This window comes from Vidua macroura, chromosome 4 (genome assembly GCF_024509145.1).
Source record: "Vidua macroura isolate BioBank_ID:100142 chromosome 4, ASM2450914v1, whole genome shotgun sequence".
Taxonomy (NCBI): Eukaryota; Metazoa; Chordata; class Aves; order Passeriformes; family Viduidae; genus Vidua; species Vidua macroura.
The window spans coordinates 58,782,168-58,806,472 of record NC_071574.1 but is presented as its reverse complement, the minus strand read 5'-3'; the positions used below and the strand labels follow the sequence as shown (position 1 = coordinate 58,806,472).

At 38.1% G+C, this 24,305-nt stretch overlaps 1 protein-coding gene across 3 annotated transcripts in view; it reads right to left on the bottom strand.

The window, feature by feature from the left end:
* The window catches only part of PROM1 (prominin 1), a 63,173-nt gene that overhangs the window by 20,641 nt on the left and 18,227 nt on the right, over nt 1-24,305 (bottom strand). For 2 of the 3 annotated variants that reach the window (XM_053976591.1, XM_053976590.1), the window contains exons 3-10: nt 18,554-18,612; nt 15,642-15,668; nt 13,914-14,119; nt 7,425-7,545; nt 4,661-4,724; nt 2,243-2,332; nt 723-940; nt 238-312 (exon numbers count right to left, since the gene is read on the bottom strand). In XM_053976591.1, the coding sequence (XP_053832566.1) occupies nt 238-312; nt 723-940; nt 2,243-2,332; nt 4,661-4,724; nt 7,425-7,545; nt 13,914-14,119; nt 15,642-15,668; nt 18,554-18,612 (860 nt within the window). The remainder of the gene's footprint in view (nt 1-237; nt 313-722; nt 941-2,242; nt 2,333-4,660; nt 4,725-7,424; nt 7,546-13,913; nt 14,120-15,641; nt 15,669-18,553; nt 18,613-24,305) is intronic. The other variant, XM_053976592.1, reaches the window with a different exon arrangement.

Below are 24,305 nucleotides of genomic sequence, written 5' to 3'. Positions count from 1 at the left end.
CTGTTCTTTCAAGCAGACAACTTGCAAAACATTTTAGATTTGTATTATCCTGGAGATACAAAGCACTGCATTCATACTTTCAAGTGTTAAATCCTGGCCAAACAATGAGAGATATTCAACCATGAAGCAGGTTGAGGCAGCAACGAAAGAATTCTGCTTAAGAAACCATGGGGAGTCAAGTGATACACATATCCCAGTCTATTCATTAAGAGTTTAAAAATCTGTCAAGAAGCATACCTTTTGAACCAGGCTAGAAAGGTCTATTTTAAGGACATCATTGATCTTCGCAAGCTGCGAGCTCACACCTGGCAACTGGGAAGGAAAAAACATGCCTGAGTCACATCGAAGTAGCAGTTTTGCTAATTCAGTAAATATTTTGAAGTTAGGAGAGAGGGTAAAGAAACTAAAGTGATCTTTAAGAGAATCTTCCTAAACACCTTTGCTGTACAAAAGCAAAGCTTAACCCTCAGCATTTTTGGGAGGGCAGATCATTTCACTGCCCAGAGCAGCACTTTAACATAGCTGCTTGACACACATTTTATCCTTTTCTACACAGAAGATGAAAAGAGTGACTGGAATTACCCAGAAACACAGAAAAAGGGAAGGTCACTTATTTCACAAGTGACAGCACACACCAAGCCACTGAATGGCAGAAATACTACTGGGCTTATTCAAGGCAATCCCACTTTGAGAGTCTGAAAAATATTATTAAAAGATCTTACCCCACTAAAATTGGCATTGATGTTCAGTTGAGCTAATGAATTCCTGATGATATTGCAAGTTGAGGCAGCCTGAGCGGCATTGCACGCAGAGTCATTGAGGGTGTTGCTTAGGTGCATTTTAACATCTGTCAAGTTTGCATGAAGTCTTTCTGTTCCCTCCTGCAAAACCTCTACAGAGACACTCACATTTTCCAGTGCTTCCTTTGTTTCTCTGATGGCTGCAAAGATGTGAATTAAAAAAAAAAAACTTTTGTTAGAAAGCAGCCTATAAGTACAGACATGAAGAGAAAGTGTACATGCATAAACCATATGATCATCTTAACAATACTGATTTAATTGCTGCCTCCCTCCCAGAAAAACCCTAGCACAGAAAATTCTATCACAGAATATGTACTTATTGCATATAAAAATATACCACTTCTGCTTTTCTACAGAGAAAGTAATGTGCTCAGGTTACTTTTATTGGTATTTCATCCACTTTCCATTTTTCTACTGTTTCCCTACCTCTCCTTCCTCAGTGGTTTCAGTAAAGAACTTTAACGCTTGGTCATTAGAAACTAAAAGACCATATCCATCAAATTGTATTCTCAGTATTTTCCTTACAACCCAACTCACAAATCATATAGCTGCAAGAGGAAAGGTAAGGAGATGATGTTGCTCAGCCAAGCATTAGTGACTATTCCATACTGTCTGGCTTTAGATTCCATCCCAATCATACCAAACAAAAGAAAATGAAAAGAATCCCAAATACTGAGCAGGTGTTTAGTAAACAAAGAACCACACAGACACAACTAAGAATACACAAAGTTACAAAAACAAAGTGCACTTCACACCACACAAGGTTTTATTGTGGTTTTTACCTTTGATAGCCCTTTCCACTTTGACTTCAAGAAAAATAAGAGAAACAAAGCAAAACAAAAAGGAGAATGATGACAAGTGAATGAGAAAGAATTCATGGGTAAAAAAAAAACAAAACAAAACCAAAGTGACTCAAGCATGGATGCCTTCCATTTGCTCTGTAAGCTGTATTTGATTTGTGAAAAAAGAAGCCTTAAATGGAAAAATAATAAAAGAATATTTTTTCTAAAGAGAGAGAGAAAGAGGAATGAGCAATGCCAAACTCAAAGATATAATGAAGAAATGCTGGTTAACACTCTCATAATAATCTTGGCAGTGAACAGGAAATAGTTATGGCTATAATAATTATGCAACTCTAAAAGGACAGTTTTCCTTGTTTCCCTTATATTCAACAGAAAGGGACAGCAACCTGGAGCAGGAAATTCTGATTTCATCTCTATTCAATGAATGCCAAAGCTAAGTATCAAAAATAGCATGTAAATTTTGATTTAGGTTTTAAATGTATTTATCAATCTTAAGACGTCTGAAATCCTCTGTTTAAAAGAAATATCCAGGCATGGAGAAAAGTGGTAAATTGACTCATGGTATTGCACAAAGTTATCACTGCTGTGCCTATTTCACCATGGCAACAGAATATTATACAACAATATGTACATCTTTACCTCCTGCCATTGTCAGAGCTGCATCAAGTGCAGGACGTACTTCTTTTCCCAGCTGTTCTTGAACTCTGGTTCCAAGCACAGGTCCAACATCTGTAGTTTGGAGAGATAAAAAAAAACCAACACATTATACACTAGTTCAATTTAAACTGTCTCAAATTACCTGCAATCAGACTCTTAACTTAAAAAATACATATATTATGTATATACATATTATATACACATATATGTATGCTTATATATAATTTCATTCATACATACAAATACATATGAATAAATATATATATATATTAATGAAATTTTTCTAAGGCCTAACAGTTAGAACTTAAGTGAGAGAAGGTAATGCAGGGACATAGTTCTGCTTTAGCTAGCTATAGGTTTATAAATGAGAGAAGTAAATCAAAATATGGTGGAAAATATTCATTAACACTTGACCGCATGGGGTAAAGTCACACAAGAGTTTCAACAAACCCCACAATATGTATTTCACTGCATTTACTACTTTTTTTGGAACAGGATTTTTTCCCACAATTTATCTTAAAGAGGTCCAGCATCTGGACAGGAATTTTGTGGCATAGTCTTTCACTACACACTATGTTTTCATAGTACAAGAGAAACTAAAGAGTGGATTCTTCTCCTTTCTCCTGTTCCTCATGTATCCAGACACATCAAGGTCACCCACAAGCCAGCCCTGGCAGTCAGCTCTGGTGAAATCCCTTAAGCTCATTAAGCCCCTGTACCTTCATGCAGAACATCCAGCACGAACACCACAGCCCCAGCTCCCCCCACCTCCAAACCCTCCAGTCTCACTGCCCACAAACAAATGAACCTTGCTTCAGCAAAGCAACAGAGAAACGCTGAGCAGAGATGGGTGAAACATTCTCATGTGACACATCCTTTAGGTAATCACCAGGTTCTCTCCATTTTCAGATCACAGTAAACTGATTTTTCAGCTGTTTTCCTTTTGATGAGGTGGGAATACTGCATGGTACAGAAGCATCCCTTACTGTCAAGCACTATCATGTCTGGCTTGGGATGAGAACTTCTACCAAGTAGAAAACATGTTTCCACATTTCCTTAGGGTGAGCAAACTGAATTCATCTACAGTTCTCTTGAGATTCCCACTACTGTTGATTCCCTTAGGAAAAAATCCTTCTGTACCCAGGTGCCACACACTTAATTCTGATATTTCAAGAAAATAAAAGCTATCTTGATGATTGCTCTCATCACAGATCCTGTAGGTTCTGTCAACTAACATTATAAATTTGCCTTGAGAACAAATAAACATTTAATTTGAAATTTCAGCTTGGAGTAGCTGAAGCTTCAAGAGAATACTTGAAATACAAACATCAGGTTTTTTTTATTATTACTGTTATTATTATCATAGACTTAAAGATTACATCTATTTTTTAGACCAGAGTGTTCCTGCTGAGAATTAAGTAGGAAGACTACTTAACTACTGCTTCTACTACTTTCACAGGCATATTCAATGTGCAATAAAGCCTCAGACAGACAAGACACATTAACCTCAGGGTATGCCAAGTTGGCTGAATTGAAAACTACTTTTAATATACATTTTAAACCTACACAGAAGCAGAGATTCTGGAATGAGAATCAATTTAAGTGGCACAATGCCACAGCTGCACAGTTTGATCCCAACAACAATCCCTCAATCCAACAATGCAAACCTGTATGCATTTATAAACACATGGCACACAATGCACCTTGAACCATTGTGTGTACTGACTATGGTCAGTCCTTTTTATTGGGAATTTTGGAAAGTGAATCTTAAATTACAAAAAAAAAAAAAAAAAAAAAAAAAAAGAAAGAGTCCGTTTTCTGGTTGTTTTTCTTTATTGAGAGCTTTAAAAATTATGCCTCATACTCTAACCGTGCTGAAGGGGAAAGTGCAGCAGTTCTAATTCAAATTTTATCTCCTGTTCTTCAACTGCTTGTTCTGAAATGGCAAATACATTAAGCAGCTTTAGAAAGAAGATAAGCTTATAACTCCTAGCTGAACAGAGGACAACGGTAGAACAAGAAAAATAAACAGAGATCTCTCTCATTGGAACTATCACAACTGCTAGTATCTCTGTTCCTTGATATTTGGCTCCAATTTGAAAACCTGAGGACAAATACTCCAAAATATTCCAAAACTGAAAAGTAAAATAAAATATTAGCCTGACTTATTGGATAATAATTTAATAAAATACTTTTATTTTGGGAAATACTAAGCATTATATTAGCTCTGAGACATTTTATGTGGAAAGGATTAGTCTTATTTACCACTGAGAACAGCATTTCTATTTGAAAACCATATTCTCATAAATGAAATTTCACTTTGCACTATGAGCTAATTACATTATCTTATTGAAGCTTTTAAATACACATTGCTAACCCCCTTTAAGTAAAAATACTTACTATTTAGGTCAGACAGTGCTTTATCCTTAGTTGTGTTGTACTGGCTCACCAAGTAGTCAATTTGCTGAGAATAAAATGATTAAAAAAATTATTAAAAAAAAATGAAAAATTAATGCTTTTGAATGTGTCAAATAGTCACTCTGAAACAATCAAAATATGTGTGCAAACCCCACCAAACACTGGCCACTACTGTTTTCAACTAACCAAGTATTTTATTTGCTTAGCAGAACAGCACATAAAAAAAGTGAAGTGTTTGACTGCGACATTTACTTAATTGGAGCATCTTGGTGGTCAATGATTCAGCTCAAAAATATTAAATAGCAGGCACAGTGGCCCTACAGAGGCTTCAAGTCAGTCAGGCCAATAAGGTTTTCCATGTCTTCAACTCTGTTTCTTGATTTTCTCTGACACTAGTTCCTCCTTCATGGAAAGGTGCGGCATTGATGTGGTGGCAATATTGAAACAATTCACCAAGCCAATGGATTTGTATTTGGGCAGCCTCTCAGAGCTTCTCTTGTGGAAACGAGTCAGCTGATTGTCTTAATACAAGTAGTATTCCTTACCCCCAAAGGTGGATTTGGTCTCCACTTGAGCTCTACCAAAACACCATAACAATGCAGACCAGCAAATTACCACCAAATCCTGGGTTTGGCGAAAAGGCTAATTAAAGGACCATTCTAAGTGGAAAACTTACACTAATTTTGAAAAGACATTATTGATTTCTGCATGTTTAAAATAATGCACTATGAATTCTACCCCAATCAAACTAATGTGGTGTAAAGGTTAAAAGACTTGACAAATGGATTTCCAATTTTAAGCATGATTCAAATGTGTACAAAAGTGTATCTAGCTTGCAGTCTCAAACTTTCTGTGAAATAAAAAAAGACAAAAAATCCACCCTCGAAGCAACCTATTGATCAGAGAATCTAATTAAATGGCAAAGTAAGAACTGGACCTCCTTCTTCTAACACTGGAGAAAAAAAATTGAGAGTTTCTTACTAAGAAGGCTGTAGGTATATTTTTGCTTATTTATTATTTTGGTCTACCTAAGTTAACCAAAGGACTAAAATTTTGCAGCGCTACAGGTTTTGCATTGTCTCCAGCAATGTCCCAGACAAAAGGTGATTCTGTATAACTAATAGTGTTATTGCTTAATACTCACAGTCTGAAAATCCCCTGCGCCATGAACTCTTAACACAGGACTTCTTTTTCAAATCCTCTTATATGCTGTACACACCTCATACTGATGAGTCAAGGACATCAGTTCAAATTTCAGAGCTTTATAGATAATTAGTTGGCTACTAGAACTTTTTTCAAAAAAATGTAGCTCTTCTCCTTTCCTCAAGAAGTTCTTACAAATGTGTGTGCATACATGATACTCATGCACCTTGTCTGACAAAATGATTCATGGGATACAGCTGATGACTACATTAGCACCAAATCTAAAAAAGAAAAGATAATAATCCCACACTGAAACTAAAAAACTACAAAGTGAGACTTTGACTACCCTCTGGCAGAAGAGTTCAAGTCTTGACACTTAAATTTAATAATTAAGTGTTCTTATTAACATTTTAGCTAGTGTCTGGTTTTTCTCCTCTATTAAAGTAGTTACTTCTACATAACAGGTTTTCTCCTCTGAAGTTTCTGATTGACAGAACACTGTCAAGGGGACTCTGGTGGTTTCTCATGTGACTGTATTGATCCTTCTGTGCCCAGCATCAGCTCCAGACTGACCAAAAGTACTCTGTTTCAAAAGGCATTATTGGCATGACCTCCACTTTTTGCCATATACCTCCAGCACCCATCTGTCACAACACCACACGCAAACAAGTTTGGGGAACAGCTCCAGATAGGAAAACATTTGAGGCATCTCCCAAGATGTCTCCTGTTCTCACACAGCCCTGGTCAGTACAAAAGCAACCCAGAATTACTGTGACTGGGATGCTACCACACTTGTGGATTCCACATAACTGCATGAATTCCACCTATTTCTAATTTATCAGTCACCAGTCACATGGAAGTAAAACAGATTAATAAAATTGAATTCAAATAATTAAAACTAATGAAAGCCAAAGTAATAGAAATGTCAGACTTTTTTTGCCCCCTATAAATTCACTAAGAATTGAAATTGCACATTGTCTACAAGTCTTCCTAATTAGCTTTTTTTTTTTTCAACACAAAACAAGACATGCAGAGGACTGCTTATGGAACTCTAAGGAAAACTTGAAAGAAAATAATCTTTCCTATTCAGTATGGTATAGCGTGACTCTGGTTTGCAGAAAAAATCAGTCCAAAATATTCCTGGAAAAGAAGTTATTGTGGCTCTGTCCCAAAACCCATAGAAGTATGCCCAAAAAACAAGGAAACAGGAAAGAGAAACAAGGAATCCAAGTTTTCATGTCATACTTTTTTTTAATGTTTTCCTTTTAAAACCCTTTTTTTTTTCCAAATTATTTATCTTCTGCTCATGATCTACACTAGTTCAGTAGGAGGGAAAGAGCCTACAAGCATCACAGCAGCTAATTCCCGAAGTACAGCTCAGAAGTTGTTCAAGGACTGCTGATCCATCAGGGTAACTCCCAAGCACTTACTGCTGTGTGAAAACAACTTACCTTGCATCATTTATTCTACTTGGTGAGACTGACATACAAAGCATAAAGAAAATACTGCAGGTGTACAGAAAGAAAGAATTATTTTCTGCAGTATTTCTTATTTATATCTCTTCCCTCCCACCCTCATTCCCCATAAAGAAAAATTTCTTTACCGCTGGAGTGTCGTTAAGGAAAATTTTCAGATCTTTAAAATTACTGTTAACCAGTTTCTTTGCTCCTCGGACTTGGTTAGTTAAATGCTGATTGGCAGCATATGCACAGAGCACTCCAACACTACAAAAAATATAGATAACAGATATTTGTTAGTGGAAGTGCATATTCTAACATAAGACAGAATCAAAAAATTATAGCCAAAAAAGGTCAATATTATCACAAGAAAGAAAGGTCTCCATTAATTACTACAGGTTCTCACATACACCATGAGGCAGACTGTAAGACTGAACCAAAAGGGCCAATATTGTATTACTAATTCAAAAAAAAAAGAAAGGAAAAGCAATGTTACCCCAAAGTTTTCTGAACTTATTAATGTACAACTACTAATCCATTTGCATGGGTACTGTCAGAAAATGTGTATAGCCTAAGTAAATTGTATGAGACTTAGAAACATTAGGTTCTTTTACAAGTCGTATTAACCTTGACACAGCTACAAGCAAATGCTTGCCAGTTAACTGTGAAAAGCAGTATTTTTAATTTGATAACTTCAGCAAGGTTTATTTATAATAACACAATTTATTTATGTAACTGCATGGATCATTCCAAAGCACACAAATAGTCCGTATTAATGCTAAAATAATATGCATTTCCTGATACTGAAACAAAAGGTGGAAAGTGAGCTAGATTTCTTGTCAGCACTGCTGATGATTATTTTCTATTTGATCCCTCTTCATGGTAAAGTTCTCATTATGGCACGGCAGATCTGCACAAACAGTAAGTTAAAAGGCAATTAAAGGTCCCATGAGAGACTTCAAAGAGCTCTTATCATACATGAACCTTAGTTTTTTGTTTAGCTTAGGTGTAAAACAGACTTAAAGAGAAGAATGACTTTTAGACATTTCTCATTCACAACAGCTAACCTTGCAGACAAGTACCAGAAAAGTCAAGAGTAACCACCAGAGTGGTAATAGCCTCAAAACCAGGCTGACTACAAACCCAGCTGATGGACTAAGCACTAACTCTGAGATTTTACCAGCAGAAAGCTGAGATGCACTCACCACAGGCAGGATTTATGCCCAAAGGGCAGACACTGCCTTGAGGCCGAAGTCAGGTACAGTACAGGCAATTCCTGGTTGGCACATTTGAGACATCTCATTCTTTGTATTACAGCTCAATACTAGAGAGGCAGTACCCTGCAAGGCCAATATGGACACCCAAACACAGGAGAAGGGAATCACTGACACAAATGGTACTGTACTCCTGCCCAACTGTCAAATGACCTAAGCTGGGGTGTCAAGAAGACTTAGATACTAGTATTTTTAAATAAGACTTACAGAAAACCTAATCCAGGCTCTCTATGGGGAAAAAGATACATGGTAAGTGTAACTCTTGCTCCAAGGAATATGCATTCAAAGGCAGCCATAATACAGCCACATAAATGAAATGATGGAGAGCTAACACGTACCTAAAATAACACGACCTGTGTATCCTTGCAAGACAGGAGCAAATACCCTGATTTATGATGCTCATCTCTTTCTTCAGTGAATCAATACCAAACCTTTATCTTTATTTTCCTTTTCCTACTTTAGTTTTTCCAAACAATGTACAGGCTTATTCTTCTCATAAAACTGGTCACATGTGAAAGAATTTGTTGCTCTGAAAAGTACTTTCTGAAGGAAAATTCTAATTTCAAAGCAGGTCACAGGGAGAAAGGGAAGGACTATATGCTACAGGTCATACATATTAGGATTCATTTACTAACATTTTTCTCAATATCCAAAAATATTCATGAGAAGATGACAGAGATTGACATAAAATGGTGGTTCTCTACCCAAAATCATCTATGTCTTCAAAACCAGCTGTTAATTAACCTCCCAGAAGTTACTAAAGAACAAAGGGACACACATATTTATCCTCCTACTTAACCTACAGCAAATGGCATCGTTTTATTGCCACTATGACCAACACTCAAGCAGACACTATTATCACCTACCACCCAAGGAAAGAGAACTCAAAATGCCTAAATACTAAGGAACTGAATAACTTTCAATTCAAACCATTCTATAATTCTATGACAAGCATAGTAAACAGTTTAATTTCGCATATAGGCAATATGTTATTTGTTTTCACTCTACTGTGATAGCAATTGCTATCAAAATATTTTTAGCTTTTCTTCGTTAATCAGAAGACAAACTATCTCAAGCTATCAGGAAAAGCAAATGTGTATATTGCTCTCAGGGTCAGAGTTTATAACCGCATCCTCATTCTTTAGACAGACAGCATTTTTATCCTTTCAATTCTATGCTCAGAGATCAGAAAGGTCAATTGGACACTAACAAAAGAGTACTTTGTAAGATCTCAGCACAGTATCTTTCTCTTCAGCTTCCTAAAGGGAAGGAGTAGGAGGAAACAAGATAGTGGAGATACTTCAAGAAGCCAGAACAAGTGTGACTATAATCTGAATGTAACTAAACAAACACACAACATGAGAGGAAAAATCAATTTATTATGTAACTGAGCCTTGAGTCAACATTCAATAAGCAGCTATGAGGAGAAAGTCATAGAGCAGGAATAAAAAGGACATGCCACTTCTGTAACAGGTTAATAAAATTGTTTTAACAATTCTTCAGGAGTCCAATATTCCACATTCAAGTTTCTTGCCAAGTTTCACAGATGCATATAAATGTTACTAAACCGGTTGCAGGGGGGAAACCAAGCTTTTCCTTTAGCTGAGCTTGCAAAAAAATATTCAAGTCACCAAATAGAAACCTTGAGCTCATTTACATATTGGAAGAATAGCCCCTTACTCACTACCAGATAAAGAATTTTAAAAAATAATGTAGATATTTCTTTATCAGCTTTTCCACCAATTCTTTCAGATACTGTTGATTTCCAGGTTCTGAACAACATATATTACCAATCCTACAAAGCCACGAGGACAAATGTAAAGCCTGATGAGGTACTTGCCAAGATGCCAAACACTATTTCCTTCCTCCAGACTTGGCTTTCCGAACATCCATTACTTCAAAAAAAGAGGTTTTAACACAAACTCTCTTGGAGGCACAGAAAACTGACTATATGTTTTTCTATGCAATAACCAGGACATTTTCTATCACCACCAAATTTAGTATTACAATATATGCTCTCTTAAAAATCAAACGTTCCTCCCTTGCCTTTATAATGTACAAGAACTAATGAAATTACATTTCCTTCCCAGAGAAAACATGCTTGCCTAAGCTTGCAGATGACTAGTGAGTAAGATCTAATAGCAGGTCTCTGGCCCTAAACTTTCAGTTAACATTTGAAGAAAATAATGTAATTGTTTCCACAAGTCTGGAATATCAAATCTACTTAGCTGTGTATTTGATAGATTATTTCTACATCCTCTACTCTTTAGCAATAGAATTCTGCTTTGTAGGGAAACACTCATGTATAAAAGCTGTGGACTACCAAAAACACTGCATGTATTTTTGACTCAATACAGAAATATTCCAAACAGAAAGCATGTACTGGAAAATGACACCCTAAAGGCTTATTAAGATAACCAACTTCATATATAATCACAGGTTTTCTTACTTCTTTCTTATACCCCTCCTTGAGGAAAGCACACTTCTCACTTAAGCCCCACCTGCAGAAAGCAGATCTAGTTGGAGCCTTTTTTTAAATTGAAAGAAAAAACCCCAAACTTACACTTCCTTTACACACCACTGCAGTAAGCTGAGTCTAAAATCTCATTCTAGTTACCAGAGTACTACATCAGTGGAAAAGTGAGAAGAAATGTTCATCGTGATTAAAATCTACTGGCTGAAACATTCTAAAACCTGCATTAACAGCACATATATGTCAGTGTGAACCTGCAGACTGACACACAAGAAAACTCATCCCCACACTACTGGAGTTTTCTATAGCTGTTGCCTAGATACACAGGCAAGCTCCACAATCAGTCTTTCCCCTACCAATACTCTCCACTGTGCATTTAACCTGTCTTTCCCAGCCAAGGAAAGAGAGCTTGAAACCAATTTTCCATATCAAGGACTGGGGAAAAAAAAAAAGAAAAGAAAAAGGAAAAAATAGCTTAATGAGAGAATCCCAGAATGTCTGGCACTGCAAGAGAGAGGGAGAAGATGGAGAACATACACTTAGATGGTAATCCTTAAGAAGTCCATCCCCTAGAAATCTTTCCCATGCCCTCCAGCAGCTATCTATGTGTACGTTCCTCAGGAGTGCCTTTAAAGCAAAGCTCCACTGGCAGACGTGTGGGTTCAGGGTACTCTGAAGGACACCAGCCTTGCTAAATGCATCTTCTGAAGCAGCACAGCTCAGGGTGAAGGAGTCTGGCATTCTAGTCTCTTGGCAGGGGTTTGGGAGACCTACTCCCAAAGCCAGCCTCCCATGCTTCATGAACTTGAAATTATACCCAAACAATGACAGGGTCTGCCTTGGTAATTTCATTGCACATCTTGATATAATCCTGTATTGATGGAGATCGTTCAAGTTCTCATTCTTCTGCCTCTGTCTGCAAGTATCCATAAACATTTTACTCACAAAGGACTAAACTCTTCTGGTTATTGCCACGCTTATGTATTCAGCTCTGGCACAGTCCTTGAGAAGTGTGATTTTGGGAAGAATTACAGGTAAACCTCCCACCTAAGCTGAAATTGCATAGGAGCTTTGGGGAAAAGCAAGTAATAAAGTTTCCACAAATAAGTCACCACAAGGATACTTTCGGAGTACAGTACAAGACATGTAGAAACCATTTTAAGTAAACCTCAGGCTTTCTCCAGTATTTTTTGTTGGGCCAATGGCTACCAGTAAGACTGTCCTTTTGTGTTACAGCACAGCAGTAAGCAACCTGACACAGGCTTAAATAGATCCAGGCATGGCATCTTCTTGTCCCTTGTTAAAGAAGATCCAGGAAGGGCAGGAGAACCTCTCTTTGTACAGAGGCATACTGGAGACTTGAGCCCTCAGTCAGTCTGGGATCAGTAATATTAGCCTTACAAGTTCTATCTTGCCTTGCACACCATTCACAGCATTAGAGACTTAACCAGGGAGTCCTCATAGGAGATTATTTCCACTCAACCTGCAGACTGATTTCAGGTAACACCCCCCACTTAGGCTAAGCGTCTGATACATCATGATGTCTCATAAAAAAAGAGGGGGAAAAAAGGAGACATTAAAGAGGCAATTTCCTTAGTTCTGGAAAGCATATTACTAGGGATCACTGATCTGCCAGTCATGACCTGGGAAGAATCACTTGCCTGTGCTGGCTGTGCTTAATCCCACAAGGATAGCTGGCAGCAAATGCACAGGTTAAAGAGACCAACAAGGGGGACAATCTTAATTTTTCTACTAATAGGCAACATTCCCCAGTCATTATAGCTAGAAAGCAGCATGCTGCAACAGTGTCCTGCAATGTGGTGGAAAGACAGCTGGCAAGCTCTGTGACCTACCTCACATGTTTCAACATGTTGAGTGGTAATTTAATAACTTACTGTCTTCAAGACACACTTGAACCATAAAGAACTTTTGTCCTGTCATCATGGCAGGGATGCACCTATTTGTTTTTCAAGTCTTCAAATTCTTGAGGGTCATGTTTGTTAGTGATGTTTGGGAGAAAAGAGCATGTTCCAATATCAGCCTATCCTCTATTTGACCTTAAGCAAGGTCACCATTTGTCATGACACAGAGTAATAGAAAAAAAAAATTAAATTACAGTGAAGTGACAAAGTACATCCCATATGACAGAACAGTCACACTGTATAGATCAAAACACTTTTTTTTTTTCGTTAATATAATCACAGAATAAGGATAGTAGGCAGGTGAAAACACGAAGAAGTTAAAAGAAAACAGAAACCCTTAAAGCAAACAATGCATTTTGAAAGCAGGAAGAAATCTTGATTGTAGTTCCTCATCATCCATTACATACCGAGTACTGGAGTATAGTCCTAACACCAACAGTGCAAAAATGTCTCCAAACTGCAGGATTTATAGGACTGCATGCATGGTTTACACAACACAGGATCCAGAAGAAAATCCATTGTTTTGAACTAGTATAAATATCTGGAGTACAGCAAAAACTGAAGGAAGTCACTTACTTGCTTTTTTCACCACCACAGCACTACCAAGAACAAAGCAGTCTGTGATATCTCATGTTCTCTATGGGATGGGGGCTGAACACAGGATATGGTCTCTCGTGTTCAAAGTGTAATGCAACATTCTGCAACTGCTGTTTTGAGACTGGCAAAAATGTCATTTGCCCAATACAAACAAAGAATTTTTTTGTTTGTTTCACACCTATATCCTGTTTAAGTACATAATGACCTGTGGATAGCAACAGTGGCAGTATTTTTTATAATGCAGTTACGTTTTCTTTAATAAGCAATAACTTCTGCACCTGTAGGCTAATACAGTAATATCATTTGTCATATGACACTGCAAAATAAATGCTATACCAAGGTTCATATTGTTCTCTTTATCACACTTGCCTTATTATTAAAGAAGCAACAAAAAGAAATGTTGCAAAACAGCTCCTCTGACAGTCAGCATTTTTCTTCTGTCTTTGATGCATTTCCCCACCACAGTTGTCACAGCAACGACACATACAGAAGCAAAGTCCCACAAGAGGCAGTAACAAAATAAATAGCAATCCCAAGGCTGCGGAGACTATAAAACCGATTTCATAGTAGATGGCCTGTAATTCAGACAAAAATAATGGTAACAGCAGATATCACACAGTAACTGCAATCAATATAGAGCAAATAATCAAAAATCAAACTACAGACGGAACCATCTCCTGAGTTACTGAGGTTATGGAATTGGTACATTTTGTCAATAATTGACAACTTTTCTAACAAAAAGATACATAACATTGTAGATACTGATAGCTAATAATTATTTTCCTAGAGTATTAGCTAGGCAAACTACAAGAGTGAGTGCTAAGAGAGAAGTAGGCTCACAAAAAATAAATGTGAATCAATGCAATGGGAACAGGTTAAAAATGAACACATCTGAATTCCCAGACCACGAATTCACTGTTTCTCACATCTGTTTCCAAAAAGGCTCCACAAGGCTAACTAGAGCAACACCTCATCAGGGGTAAAGGAGGCTTCACTTTTTCTCCATTTCATTCAGTTCAGAGTAGAAAACTTCATCTGAACCCCAAAGGGAAGTATTTCACTGGATGATCGATTACAACAGCAGAGGTTACTCCAAAGTGTTGAATTTAAACCTGCTTAGGGACGGGAAAACATGAAGAAGCAGAAAGATTTTAAGATCTCTCAGGTAAAGACATTTATTCTGCTGCCAAACTGCAAAGCAGCAGCAACTAAAAGGATGCTTTCAAAAGCTGGCAGGAGTGAAAGGGAACGATGCAATGCAATACCCTGGCTGGCTTTCATACTGCAAGAGCCCCGGGAGCAAGAAGCTGGGCCAGGCAGCCCTGGCAGGGCCCTACACGAGGCAATGTGGCTCCCAGGGGACACACTGTGAGCTGGCCACACTGCTTCCCTCTGCTGAAAACACAACCCAGCTGAAAGCAGGCCAGGATGTATGTGTATGTGCACAGAGACAGCACAGTGTGGGAACGCCCCAGGAGTCCTTCTTCCCTGATAAATCTGTCTTTTCCTTTCCTTTCCCAATCTTAGGAGAACTAATTCTCACACTAGTACTTTGAGTCCTTTGCTGTTTTACAGATCCACCAGCACAAGGGCAACTTGGCAGCAAAAGGATGAAATTGAGGCTGCGTAACTGTCCTGTAAAATAAGTTACAATTTCTCACAACATATCAATCATGCTCTAGTTCCAGCTTTGCTGATGCCCCTCCTCACAATCCCTAATTACCGACTGAGCCAAATACAGCAACTACCACCATTAGCAGAGTTGCAAATTTCTGCCCTAATTACCAATTCTAGGATGAAAACTACTCTTTTAATTATTATTAACTGCTTGTTAAAACCTGTGCTTCCTTCTGAAGACTATAAACTGCATGCTTGAAAGAAGAATTTGGCTGGATTTTGCAAAAGAATCACTGTTTTCTTTTCTATGTAGCTGAACACTTCAAAAATTAAATGACAGCATGTTATTTTAAAAAAGGTTAGAATGGAAAAACACTATTTAAAGTAACATTAAAAATGGTTATGGATTTTTTAACAGCAGCAGTGCAGACATAGTTAGTTTCTTTTCAAAACTATCTATTATCTACCATAAGACATTACCTGAAGAGTCAGGACAACATTTTCTGGCTGTGGAAGTCAAAACAAATGGAGAATGTGTATAATACACAGGCAGCATGCACAAAAAATAAATCCCATGAATAATGAATAAATTACCATGACTAGATCATAACAGTTAACAACACAGAAACAATAACAAACAAACCACTAAAGTAAAATAATGCACAGAAGCACCATTAAATAATTATGGGAAAATATTTACAAGAAAATGCATAGCAGCTATTTTCTGGTTTCCTTGGTGAATGAAAGGAATCTAGGATTTGTCCAACAAATACTTTCATTCAAACAATGAGAGACCAGTTACTTCCACATTGAGCATCTTTTTCATATAATTCCTAATTTATCTCACAGAAGGCCAGAGATTGCATTATTTTGCGGTTTGGTGATTTTTTCATGAATTCCACCTCTCATAACTGATATGATATTCTTGACTAACTTTTTCTTCTCAGTGCTTATTTTATTTTAGTAGCTCCAGTAGCAGTTTTGGGATCTTAACACATTACACACAAAATTTACTCTCACTTTTAATTAACCATGTAGCGGTTCAATTTAAATTATTCAAAAGAAAAAAAGAAAAGGCATTCAAGAAAGACTGAAGAAATCTATTTAACAGTGCTTACCTATTTTCTAATCTGGAACTAGAAAAATACTGAAAACTAAATATTCAATGACAGAATTTCAGAAGAACCCAATTTCCCCTCTGTTTCCACAATGGAAAATTAATTTATTTTCCCCTTCATCTCTGCTTGCCAAATTCACAGCTAATAGTGCTTTCCCCTTTCTCCTAACTGGAAGAAAAACAGACAAGCTAGAGATGGCAAGACCCCTCAGCCCAAAGTCTAATGTGTGAGAATCAGAAATGTTCAAGTTTTAGCAGTTTTTTTATCAACATCACACGCGTCCTTTTGAAATCTCTACTGTACAGTACTACTTAAAATGTTCAAAATCATATTTTCTCCTGTATCAATGGAAAGATGACTAATGCTTCCCCTCCCTTATTAATCTGGTACCAAGTATGATTTTGAACATCTCAAGCATGCAGCCTCCCAGCAGAAGCAAAGCAATATCAGCAGCAGCGAGCTGGCTCCCCTGAGCAGGCACGGCTCAGCTGCTGGGCTGACCTGGCAGACTGCTGCCCCTGGCAGGGCATGGGGAGATGTTCATGGTTAGAGTCCAACTGGGAGGACTAGAACACACAGCACAGAAGTGGGAAAGGCCTCCTGGGTCACTAACACATTCTATAAATAGGTTTAAAAAATGATACAAAGGAATGACAGCAGAAATTTAACAGGATAAATAGGAGAAGCAGATTTCCTGTTCCTGCTACTGAAGGGCTTTTCTCAGTTCTTGGTGAGCAAGTCTTCTTCTCACACATCCATTTCAGTCCCCATTCTTCAGTGCTAGCATTGTATTTTGCCCAAGAAGCAGAACCTTCTTCCTTGTGCTTCCTCTCCATATATATTTCAAAAGAGTAACCACATCCCTTATCAACTCTTTTCCTAAGCTAAGCAAACTCTTCCAGTTTCGTCTGAAGATCCACAGGTTTCCCAGATCACCCTAATGGACACTTCCTGAACTCATCCTAGTCTGAATTCATTCTCCCTGAATTTGAGTGATCAGAATCACAGGCAAACATTTCTAACTACTTATTCACACCCTTCAGCAACATTCGCACATCCCCTATCTCCATTGGAAATTCTTCCAGGGACACATCTACAGCAATGCTGGCTGCTTCACAGTTGATTCACACAGATGCTTCTGTCTTCTGAAGCACACTCTTACTTGTCCTGATATATTTTCCTTTTCCAAATTTGTTTCAAGGTTTTGCACTGTATTCAGATCAGAATTTGGATGATGAATGCCCTGTATCTTATATCCTGCTTCTTAAGCACACCTAATATTTTAACTGCCACTCTATAATCACATCCCCTACACAGGACTAGGCACAGGTTTCTCATTACTTACTCATGACTTACTAGTTACTAAACACTCTGCCTGTGGTCAGGGATACCGCCTACAGTCTAACAGTTTTGTCCTGAGACTCTCCCATCCAAGCCCTACCCTTATTCTTCCCTGGGTTGCAGGAACAGTCTGTGATGCACCACTCTTATAGAAGAGTCCCACCAAGCAAGCAGGTAGGATTGGCAAGAGTCACTTCAGGCAGCATAACAACAAAACCACACACCAGGATGTCATGCAGAGCTTATCAAGCTACTGGAGAAACAGGCTTGCTGTTGGGAAGACACAGAAGCACCCGTAAGCCATCCTGGTCACAGCAATAGCCCAGTGTCTGTGTGCAAGCACCACACCCATCCTCCTGACGGGCACACACCATACTCTGGGCACCAGAAGCAAGTCGCTCATATGAAGTAACTTGTCCATTGCCTGGGCACAGTTCAATTCCTACTGCAGAAACTCAACTCCTGATTCAGAAGTGGAACACTGCTCCAGAAAAGCCCAAAACTCAGATGCACATTCCATTCCATCTTCTTGCCAATATATAAACAGTATATTTATAATACAACTTCAGTTTTTTGAAAACAACAGATGAAGCTTACATGAGAGCTAAGCAGTAATGGTTCTCCCTAAGGTTTTTGAAATAAAAACTGTATTTTTCAATACAAAGAGCCATCAATCTTTGTGCAACAATCCCATTACAGCTGGAATTTGTAAGTCATCCTTAACTATGAGTAGTTTCTTTACAGTGGCTTGTGGAATTTTCTTTATAAATGGTCTCACATTTTTCAGGAAAACATCATACTTATTATTTAAAAACCCCCATATTTGTATTCTCTTAATATACTTTTAAAATACTAACTCCTGGTTTAGAAAAAAACCTGAATTTCAAAGTCATAATTTTCATTATTTTATGCAGATACACATAGACAATTTACCTTTTGATAATCGCCCTGTGTATTTCCAAACTGCTGCTGTGCTAGTTTTCTGATGAGATCTGAAAATAAGCAAGAATTCCACAGTTTTAAACAACATAATTTACAAAAGCCGAGGAAAGATAAGTAATACGAATTCTACTCGTAGGCTGGCAAAATGAAATTAGGAATAGCAATCAACAGCATAGGCAAGCATGTAAGTGTCCCCATAAATCTGTCTAGTAACAACATTTCTAATCAACTGTGTGTTTTATGAGCTCACAGGAATATAGCCAGGTTGTCTATTAATCAGTTGCTACTGAAATGCAGTGAAGGTTTGTCCGAGGTCTTCCTCTGTACCATAAAATCATTAAAAGTTCATCACATATGTATCAATTACTTGGACAATGTTTTGAGCATCAGTTTTGCTTCATGTTTATGCCAAGTACATACATGCATAAATATACATACAGCATATGATATACACAGCATTAGATACATAATGTGCAAAACAAGCATGTGAATTATGATTTCCTGACTGAAGGGTACAAAGAAGATCCTTATCTTGCCAACATTATCCCAATCCTTTTCCCACTTTTTATTTGTATTTTCTTTTTTGATCTCTGGATCAACAGGGAGTATCTAACACCAACAAAACAAATCAGAAAGCCTAACATGTTCCTATTTACTGTGCATTGATCCAACACTCACTCTAACTTACTCACAATAAAAAAAAAATACAGCAACACAAAAAAAAGGTAGGAATTTAACACAACTAGTGCCACATTCAGTAAACCCTGGCAGCTGCAACAAATGGATTCCCTTTTTGGGACCTCACCGGCCTACCATTATCAAGGTTTTGACAGCCCTATGGAAACTAAGTTGGGAACTGTGGTTCCCGGTCACTTCTGTGACACCCTGGACTCAAAGAAGAGGGCACCACCAGCTCTGCAGACCCTCTGCCTCAGAGAAACGCCAGTGGCCCTGGGCATGCTCCATGCTACACAGTGTAAAGGCAACAGTGTTTAGATGTTCAGGAAAAATAACTCACCAAACTTCTGGTCTCTGAGGAGGAAGCACGTCAGGAAGGCAAAGACTACACCTCAAACAGCTCAAGAAAGAACTTTACACCCTACATTCATACAGAGCTGGACTTCATCCTACTACTGCCTTGTTTTTTGTCTCCCCATGTGCAAATTAACATAGTTAATAAACAACCTCCAGTTGGAGGACAAAAATCTCCAGTAAGTTACCTAACCTGGGGATCCATAAAGGACCTGAAGGTGTAAAACTGACTGTTCACCTCCCAAAAACACAAGGCCTCTCAGAATTTATTGTAGCACTTGTAAAGTATGTTCAGGGAGTTCACAGGGGTTGTGATCTCACTCCTCTCTCACCCCACACATGGCTCAGGAAAACAAATCCCTAAGCAAGCAGTGTCCATAGCTCTCCCTCCTCAACACCTTGCAGTCGGAACATGGACTTGACTGATTGAAGAGATGCTGAAGACTTCCTCACAGAAAACTGTCCAAGGAAAGAAAACACACAACAGCAAAGCACCAACTCCTGGTTTAAGGCAGGTAGTCCCTGCAAGGGAGCTGCAGCCAGCAAGACTACCAATTAAAAAATAAAAATCTGTTAATGCATCAGTGAAGTGCCAAGCCACACATCATTCCTTGCATAGGGAGTTGATTCAAAAACACTCAGAGAGTGCTGGTGGTACGTAAGCAAGGACTCTATTCTGAGGCAATCTCATTTTGGAAAGACCATACATAAAGTACAAGATAAGGCTGAATCCCACAATAAGAGAAATTAAACTAAAACATACATGGAATAAGCACCTGGGAAGCACAAAAGAGTTATGATGCCTGCAACTCCTTTCACACTTTGCATCTTGGGAGTCATAAGACTGCTGAAAGAAAAGGCACACACCACTGCATGGGCAACACACAACTGATCACTGCTGCAACTCTGAAACATCTCTCACACTGGCACCAGCAGAGTCCTCCCTGCATAGAGACCATCCCAGGCAGCACCTGTGCTTCTCTGAAAGTTTCAGTAACAAGGAGATTGTCCTGGCTTGTAAGATAAGCATATATTCTATTTGCCATCTGTTGGGCAGTTTTCTTATCTTTTCCAAGAACAATGTCTCCCTCCAGAGAGACATCTTCTGTTAATGGGCCATTGAATGGCTCGCTGCATGACTGAGAAAGTTACATCATCCCATTGTGAGATGCTCCACCCAGAGGGAGGAGCCAAGCATCCCTACCTGCATAAAATCATCATTTCTTGAGACAGCAACTCAGCCTCTTCACTGGATTCCCAGAGGAAGACCGGGCCCATCTACTATATCACCAGACCTTCAGAGAAAACTACACCCTTCTCCTGGACCATCGCTTCAGCAGCATTTCATCTGCCACTCCAGGGGGAGCAGTCACCATTTAACTGGACTATCACACCCTGACTCCTCCGGGTGTCAGGTTTCTGACTCTATCAGTAGTTTTGTTTGTACTAATTACATTTTTTTTTTAATATTTAGGTTTTTTTCCTAGTAAAGAACTGTTATTCCCATTCCCATATCTTTGCCTGAGAGCCTTTTTATTTTGAAAATGTAGTAATTTGGAGGGAGGGGGTTTACTTTTTCCATTTCACAGGAAGCCCTTGCCTTCCTTCACAGACTCCTGTCTTTTCAAACGAAGACAGAGATACAAACCTAAGTGAGGCAAAACTGCACAAACCCTAAAGATGTAATTCACACTGGTTGTTAGACAATTTCTTCTTCTCCAGCAGAGGTAACGTTTCTTTCTTCCTGCTGATTTCTATGCCACGTAAAATAAATTTAAGAAATATGGCTGCATGAAATAATAAATGCAATTTTTTTTTTTACAGGTAGATGGCTTTCAGCATACAGGAAAAGGGGCAAAACAACTCTCTTGTTAACATATTGATTCAACTATTTAGCACTGTGTGACAGCCAGTTATGCGAAACCGACCAGCTTCAATTCGAATGCAATAGGAAGGAATAAAAAAGAAAAGCTTTTGTGATCCTCTGTCCCTGAAGCAGCACAGACTGTGTGGAGGTGATCAGATGCAGGAGCCAACTGCCCAAGATTCTGTGGCATCACTCTCCTTGATACTGCTCTGAAGGTAACCAGAAGAGCCCCCAGCAACCTGCTCTGATTATCAGGCTGCTCTTAACTTCGGGGTTCATCTTGCTTTGTAAAACTTGATTATGTCTGAAGGTCCCCTCCAGCGTGAATTATTCCAAAGTTATCCTGCAATCATAATGAGTTTCCATTATAAATTATTTAGTGCCGTAGTGAAAACACTGCCAGGAAGCATGAAAGAAAGCAAGATTTTATTATTGACAAAAATGTCATTTGATACATTTCCTACTATTGAGAATTGGTACAAGAAAATCTTAAAAATATTAGCTTTTCCTGTTAAATAAAAATTGAAGGCATTTACCCGTCCTCCTAGTCAAGTGACTGTCCCCACAGTAAGTTAAACATTGAAAAAAACCCCAAACCCTCAAACATGTTACATTAAGTTTTACATACTTGTATAAACAAACCCCACAGACACACCCACACAGATTTATGGACCTTTGTTGGCACACATTATGCATATGAAAGTAACTACTCAAGAGAAACAGAATAGTTGAGAACAGAAGGGACCCCTAAAGATCATCCAGTCCAAGCTCCCAGCTCAGGCCAGAGTGACCCCCCACAGGTTACCCAGGGCAATATCCAGTCAGGTTTTCAGTGTCTCCAAGTAGAGGAGACAATACTTAAAAAAATCAAACCAAAACAACCCAAAACTTGTTCTGATTTCTTGTGATATGCCTAAATTGCTCAGAGTGTTCCTGATTCACAGTTTTATTTATACTGCTTCTGTAATTTATAGCCTGTGAGGAAAAAAAAAAATGACAGAAGTCAACCTGAATACACTATAACAAACTTAAGCAGAAAATAGCACTTTGTACCTTTTTTTTGAAATTTAGATACTTGAAAGCTTATTCATCAGAAAGTAAAACATCTTTAGGTTTAATAAACAAGAAAGCCTGAAAATTGGTACAAAAGGTTCCCACATGGTTTGAATAAATTTAATAGTAAGAACAGTACAGGTTTCATGCACAACTCAAGGGCTGCTACACAGCCCATTTTTTCCCCTTAATCTTACAGAATGTGAGACTGCCCTGCTGAATAAAGATTCACTACTTAGATTATTTTGCAATGATTTTTCAGAAGTAAAATGATGCTCCAGGGTGTCTTTCTAACCAGGCAGCATACAGTGATTGATTAGTCTTTACCATGAATTTATTATTTCAATAGCTTTCAATATCAACATGGTTAGACATATCCCCATTTGATTAATTTCAAATGAAAAGTGGAAGTTACATCCCCATAAAAATATTTTTGGCTAGAACTGAATGTGAGATTACCTGCAGTTACTCACATACCTGTAGGCACAAATAGGCCTTGGTGAATTCTCAGCACCAAATCCTCCCTGCTCACACGATCTTTAAAGGTCTCTTGCAACCCAAACCATTGTGATGCTACACATTTTATTGCACACTGATGATGATCACAGCTACTACTGCAGAGCTTAAGGGGAAAATGGGGGAACATCCTGTGCCAGGTACTGTGTAAACAGGAGCTACATATGGCCACACAGCTCATTGTAGCACAGTGAAAAGACAGCTCAGCTCACATTTTATTCAGCCTGGGATTTTGGTCTGCTTTTATGAAGCATCTTTCCTCCCTAGCTAGAACATCTCATCTCTAGCATTCAAATTAGCTTTTACTTACAACTGAATTCAGGTAACTCCGCACAACTCTCTCTTCTATTACAGCAAACTAACATCTTGAGGCCTATTTCTGTTTCAAACATAGAAGTGTTAGGAAGGTGTGATAAAAAGTGGCATCATTTGTTTTCAAATTAACTGGATTACTTCTGAAATCTTGGCTTGACTAGCTGCACACATTGTTTCAAAGGACCAGTAATCCACAGCTTTGTCACAAAACACATTTTATCATTGGGGTTAAAGAGATTTACCTTGTGAGGCTCATTTACACAGCTAATTACATTATTGCTTTGCTGAATCCTTCCTGCTCTCATCACACATGCAAAATGCCATCTGCCCTAGTAAATCTAACTAGCCAGATGAACTCTTAATTTACCAATGCAATTTGTGAAGAAATTTTAAGTACCTCTGAGGATATCCAGTTAAGAAAACATAATCACTAACTCCTGCATTGCAAGAGTACTGTATATATAGACCCAATATCTCATTACTCTGGCAGGAAAATGAGGTTATCACTAAGTGTGCTTCTTAGAACTGCTCTACAGAAAGGGATAGAAAAAATAATAGAGATTTAAAAATACGCTGTCTGGCAATTAAGTATCAACATAAATTAATTACAAATTCTTCTGCTAAGGAAGCTTTTCAAATCTAGGTGACAGGAAAATAGCTGGAGTAAAACCTTTGGGAATGCTATGGTTTCACTTCACTCAAAAAATCCACTGAGCCAGTTCAGCTGTAGTGCAATTCCAGCATTATTCAAATTATGTCAGAAATTAATGTCTTTTTATGCATAAATATAATATATTAGGGAATTATACATAATATAATATATTAGGCTTCTATTCTGAAAGGTCTTCAAACAAGCCAATAAGAACTATGACTGAATCATTCATATTGCACTAAAAGAACATTTTTTCCACACAACAGGGGAGAATTACATAGATAATGCAAATGATCAATTAGTAACTA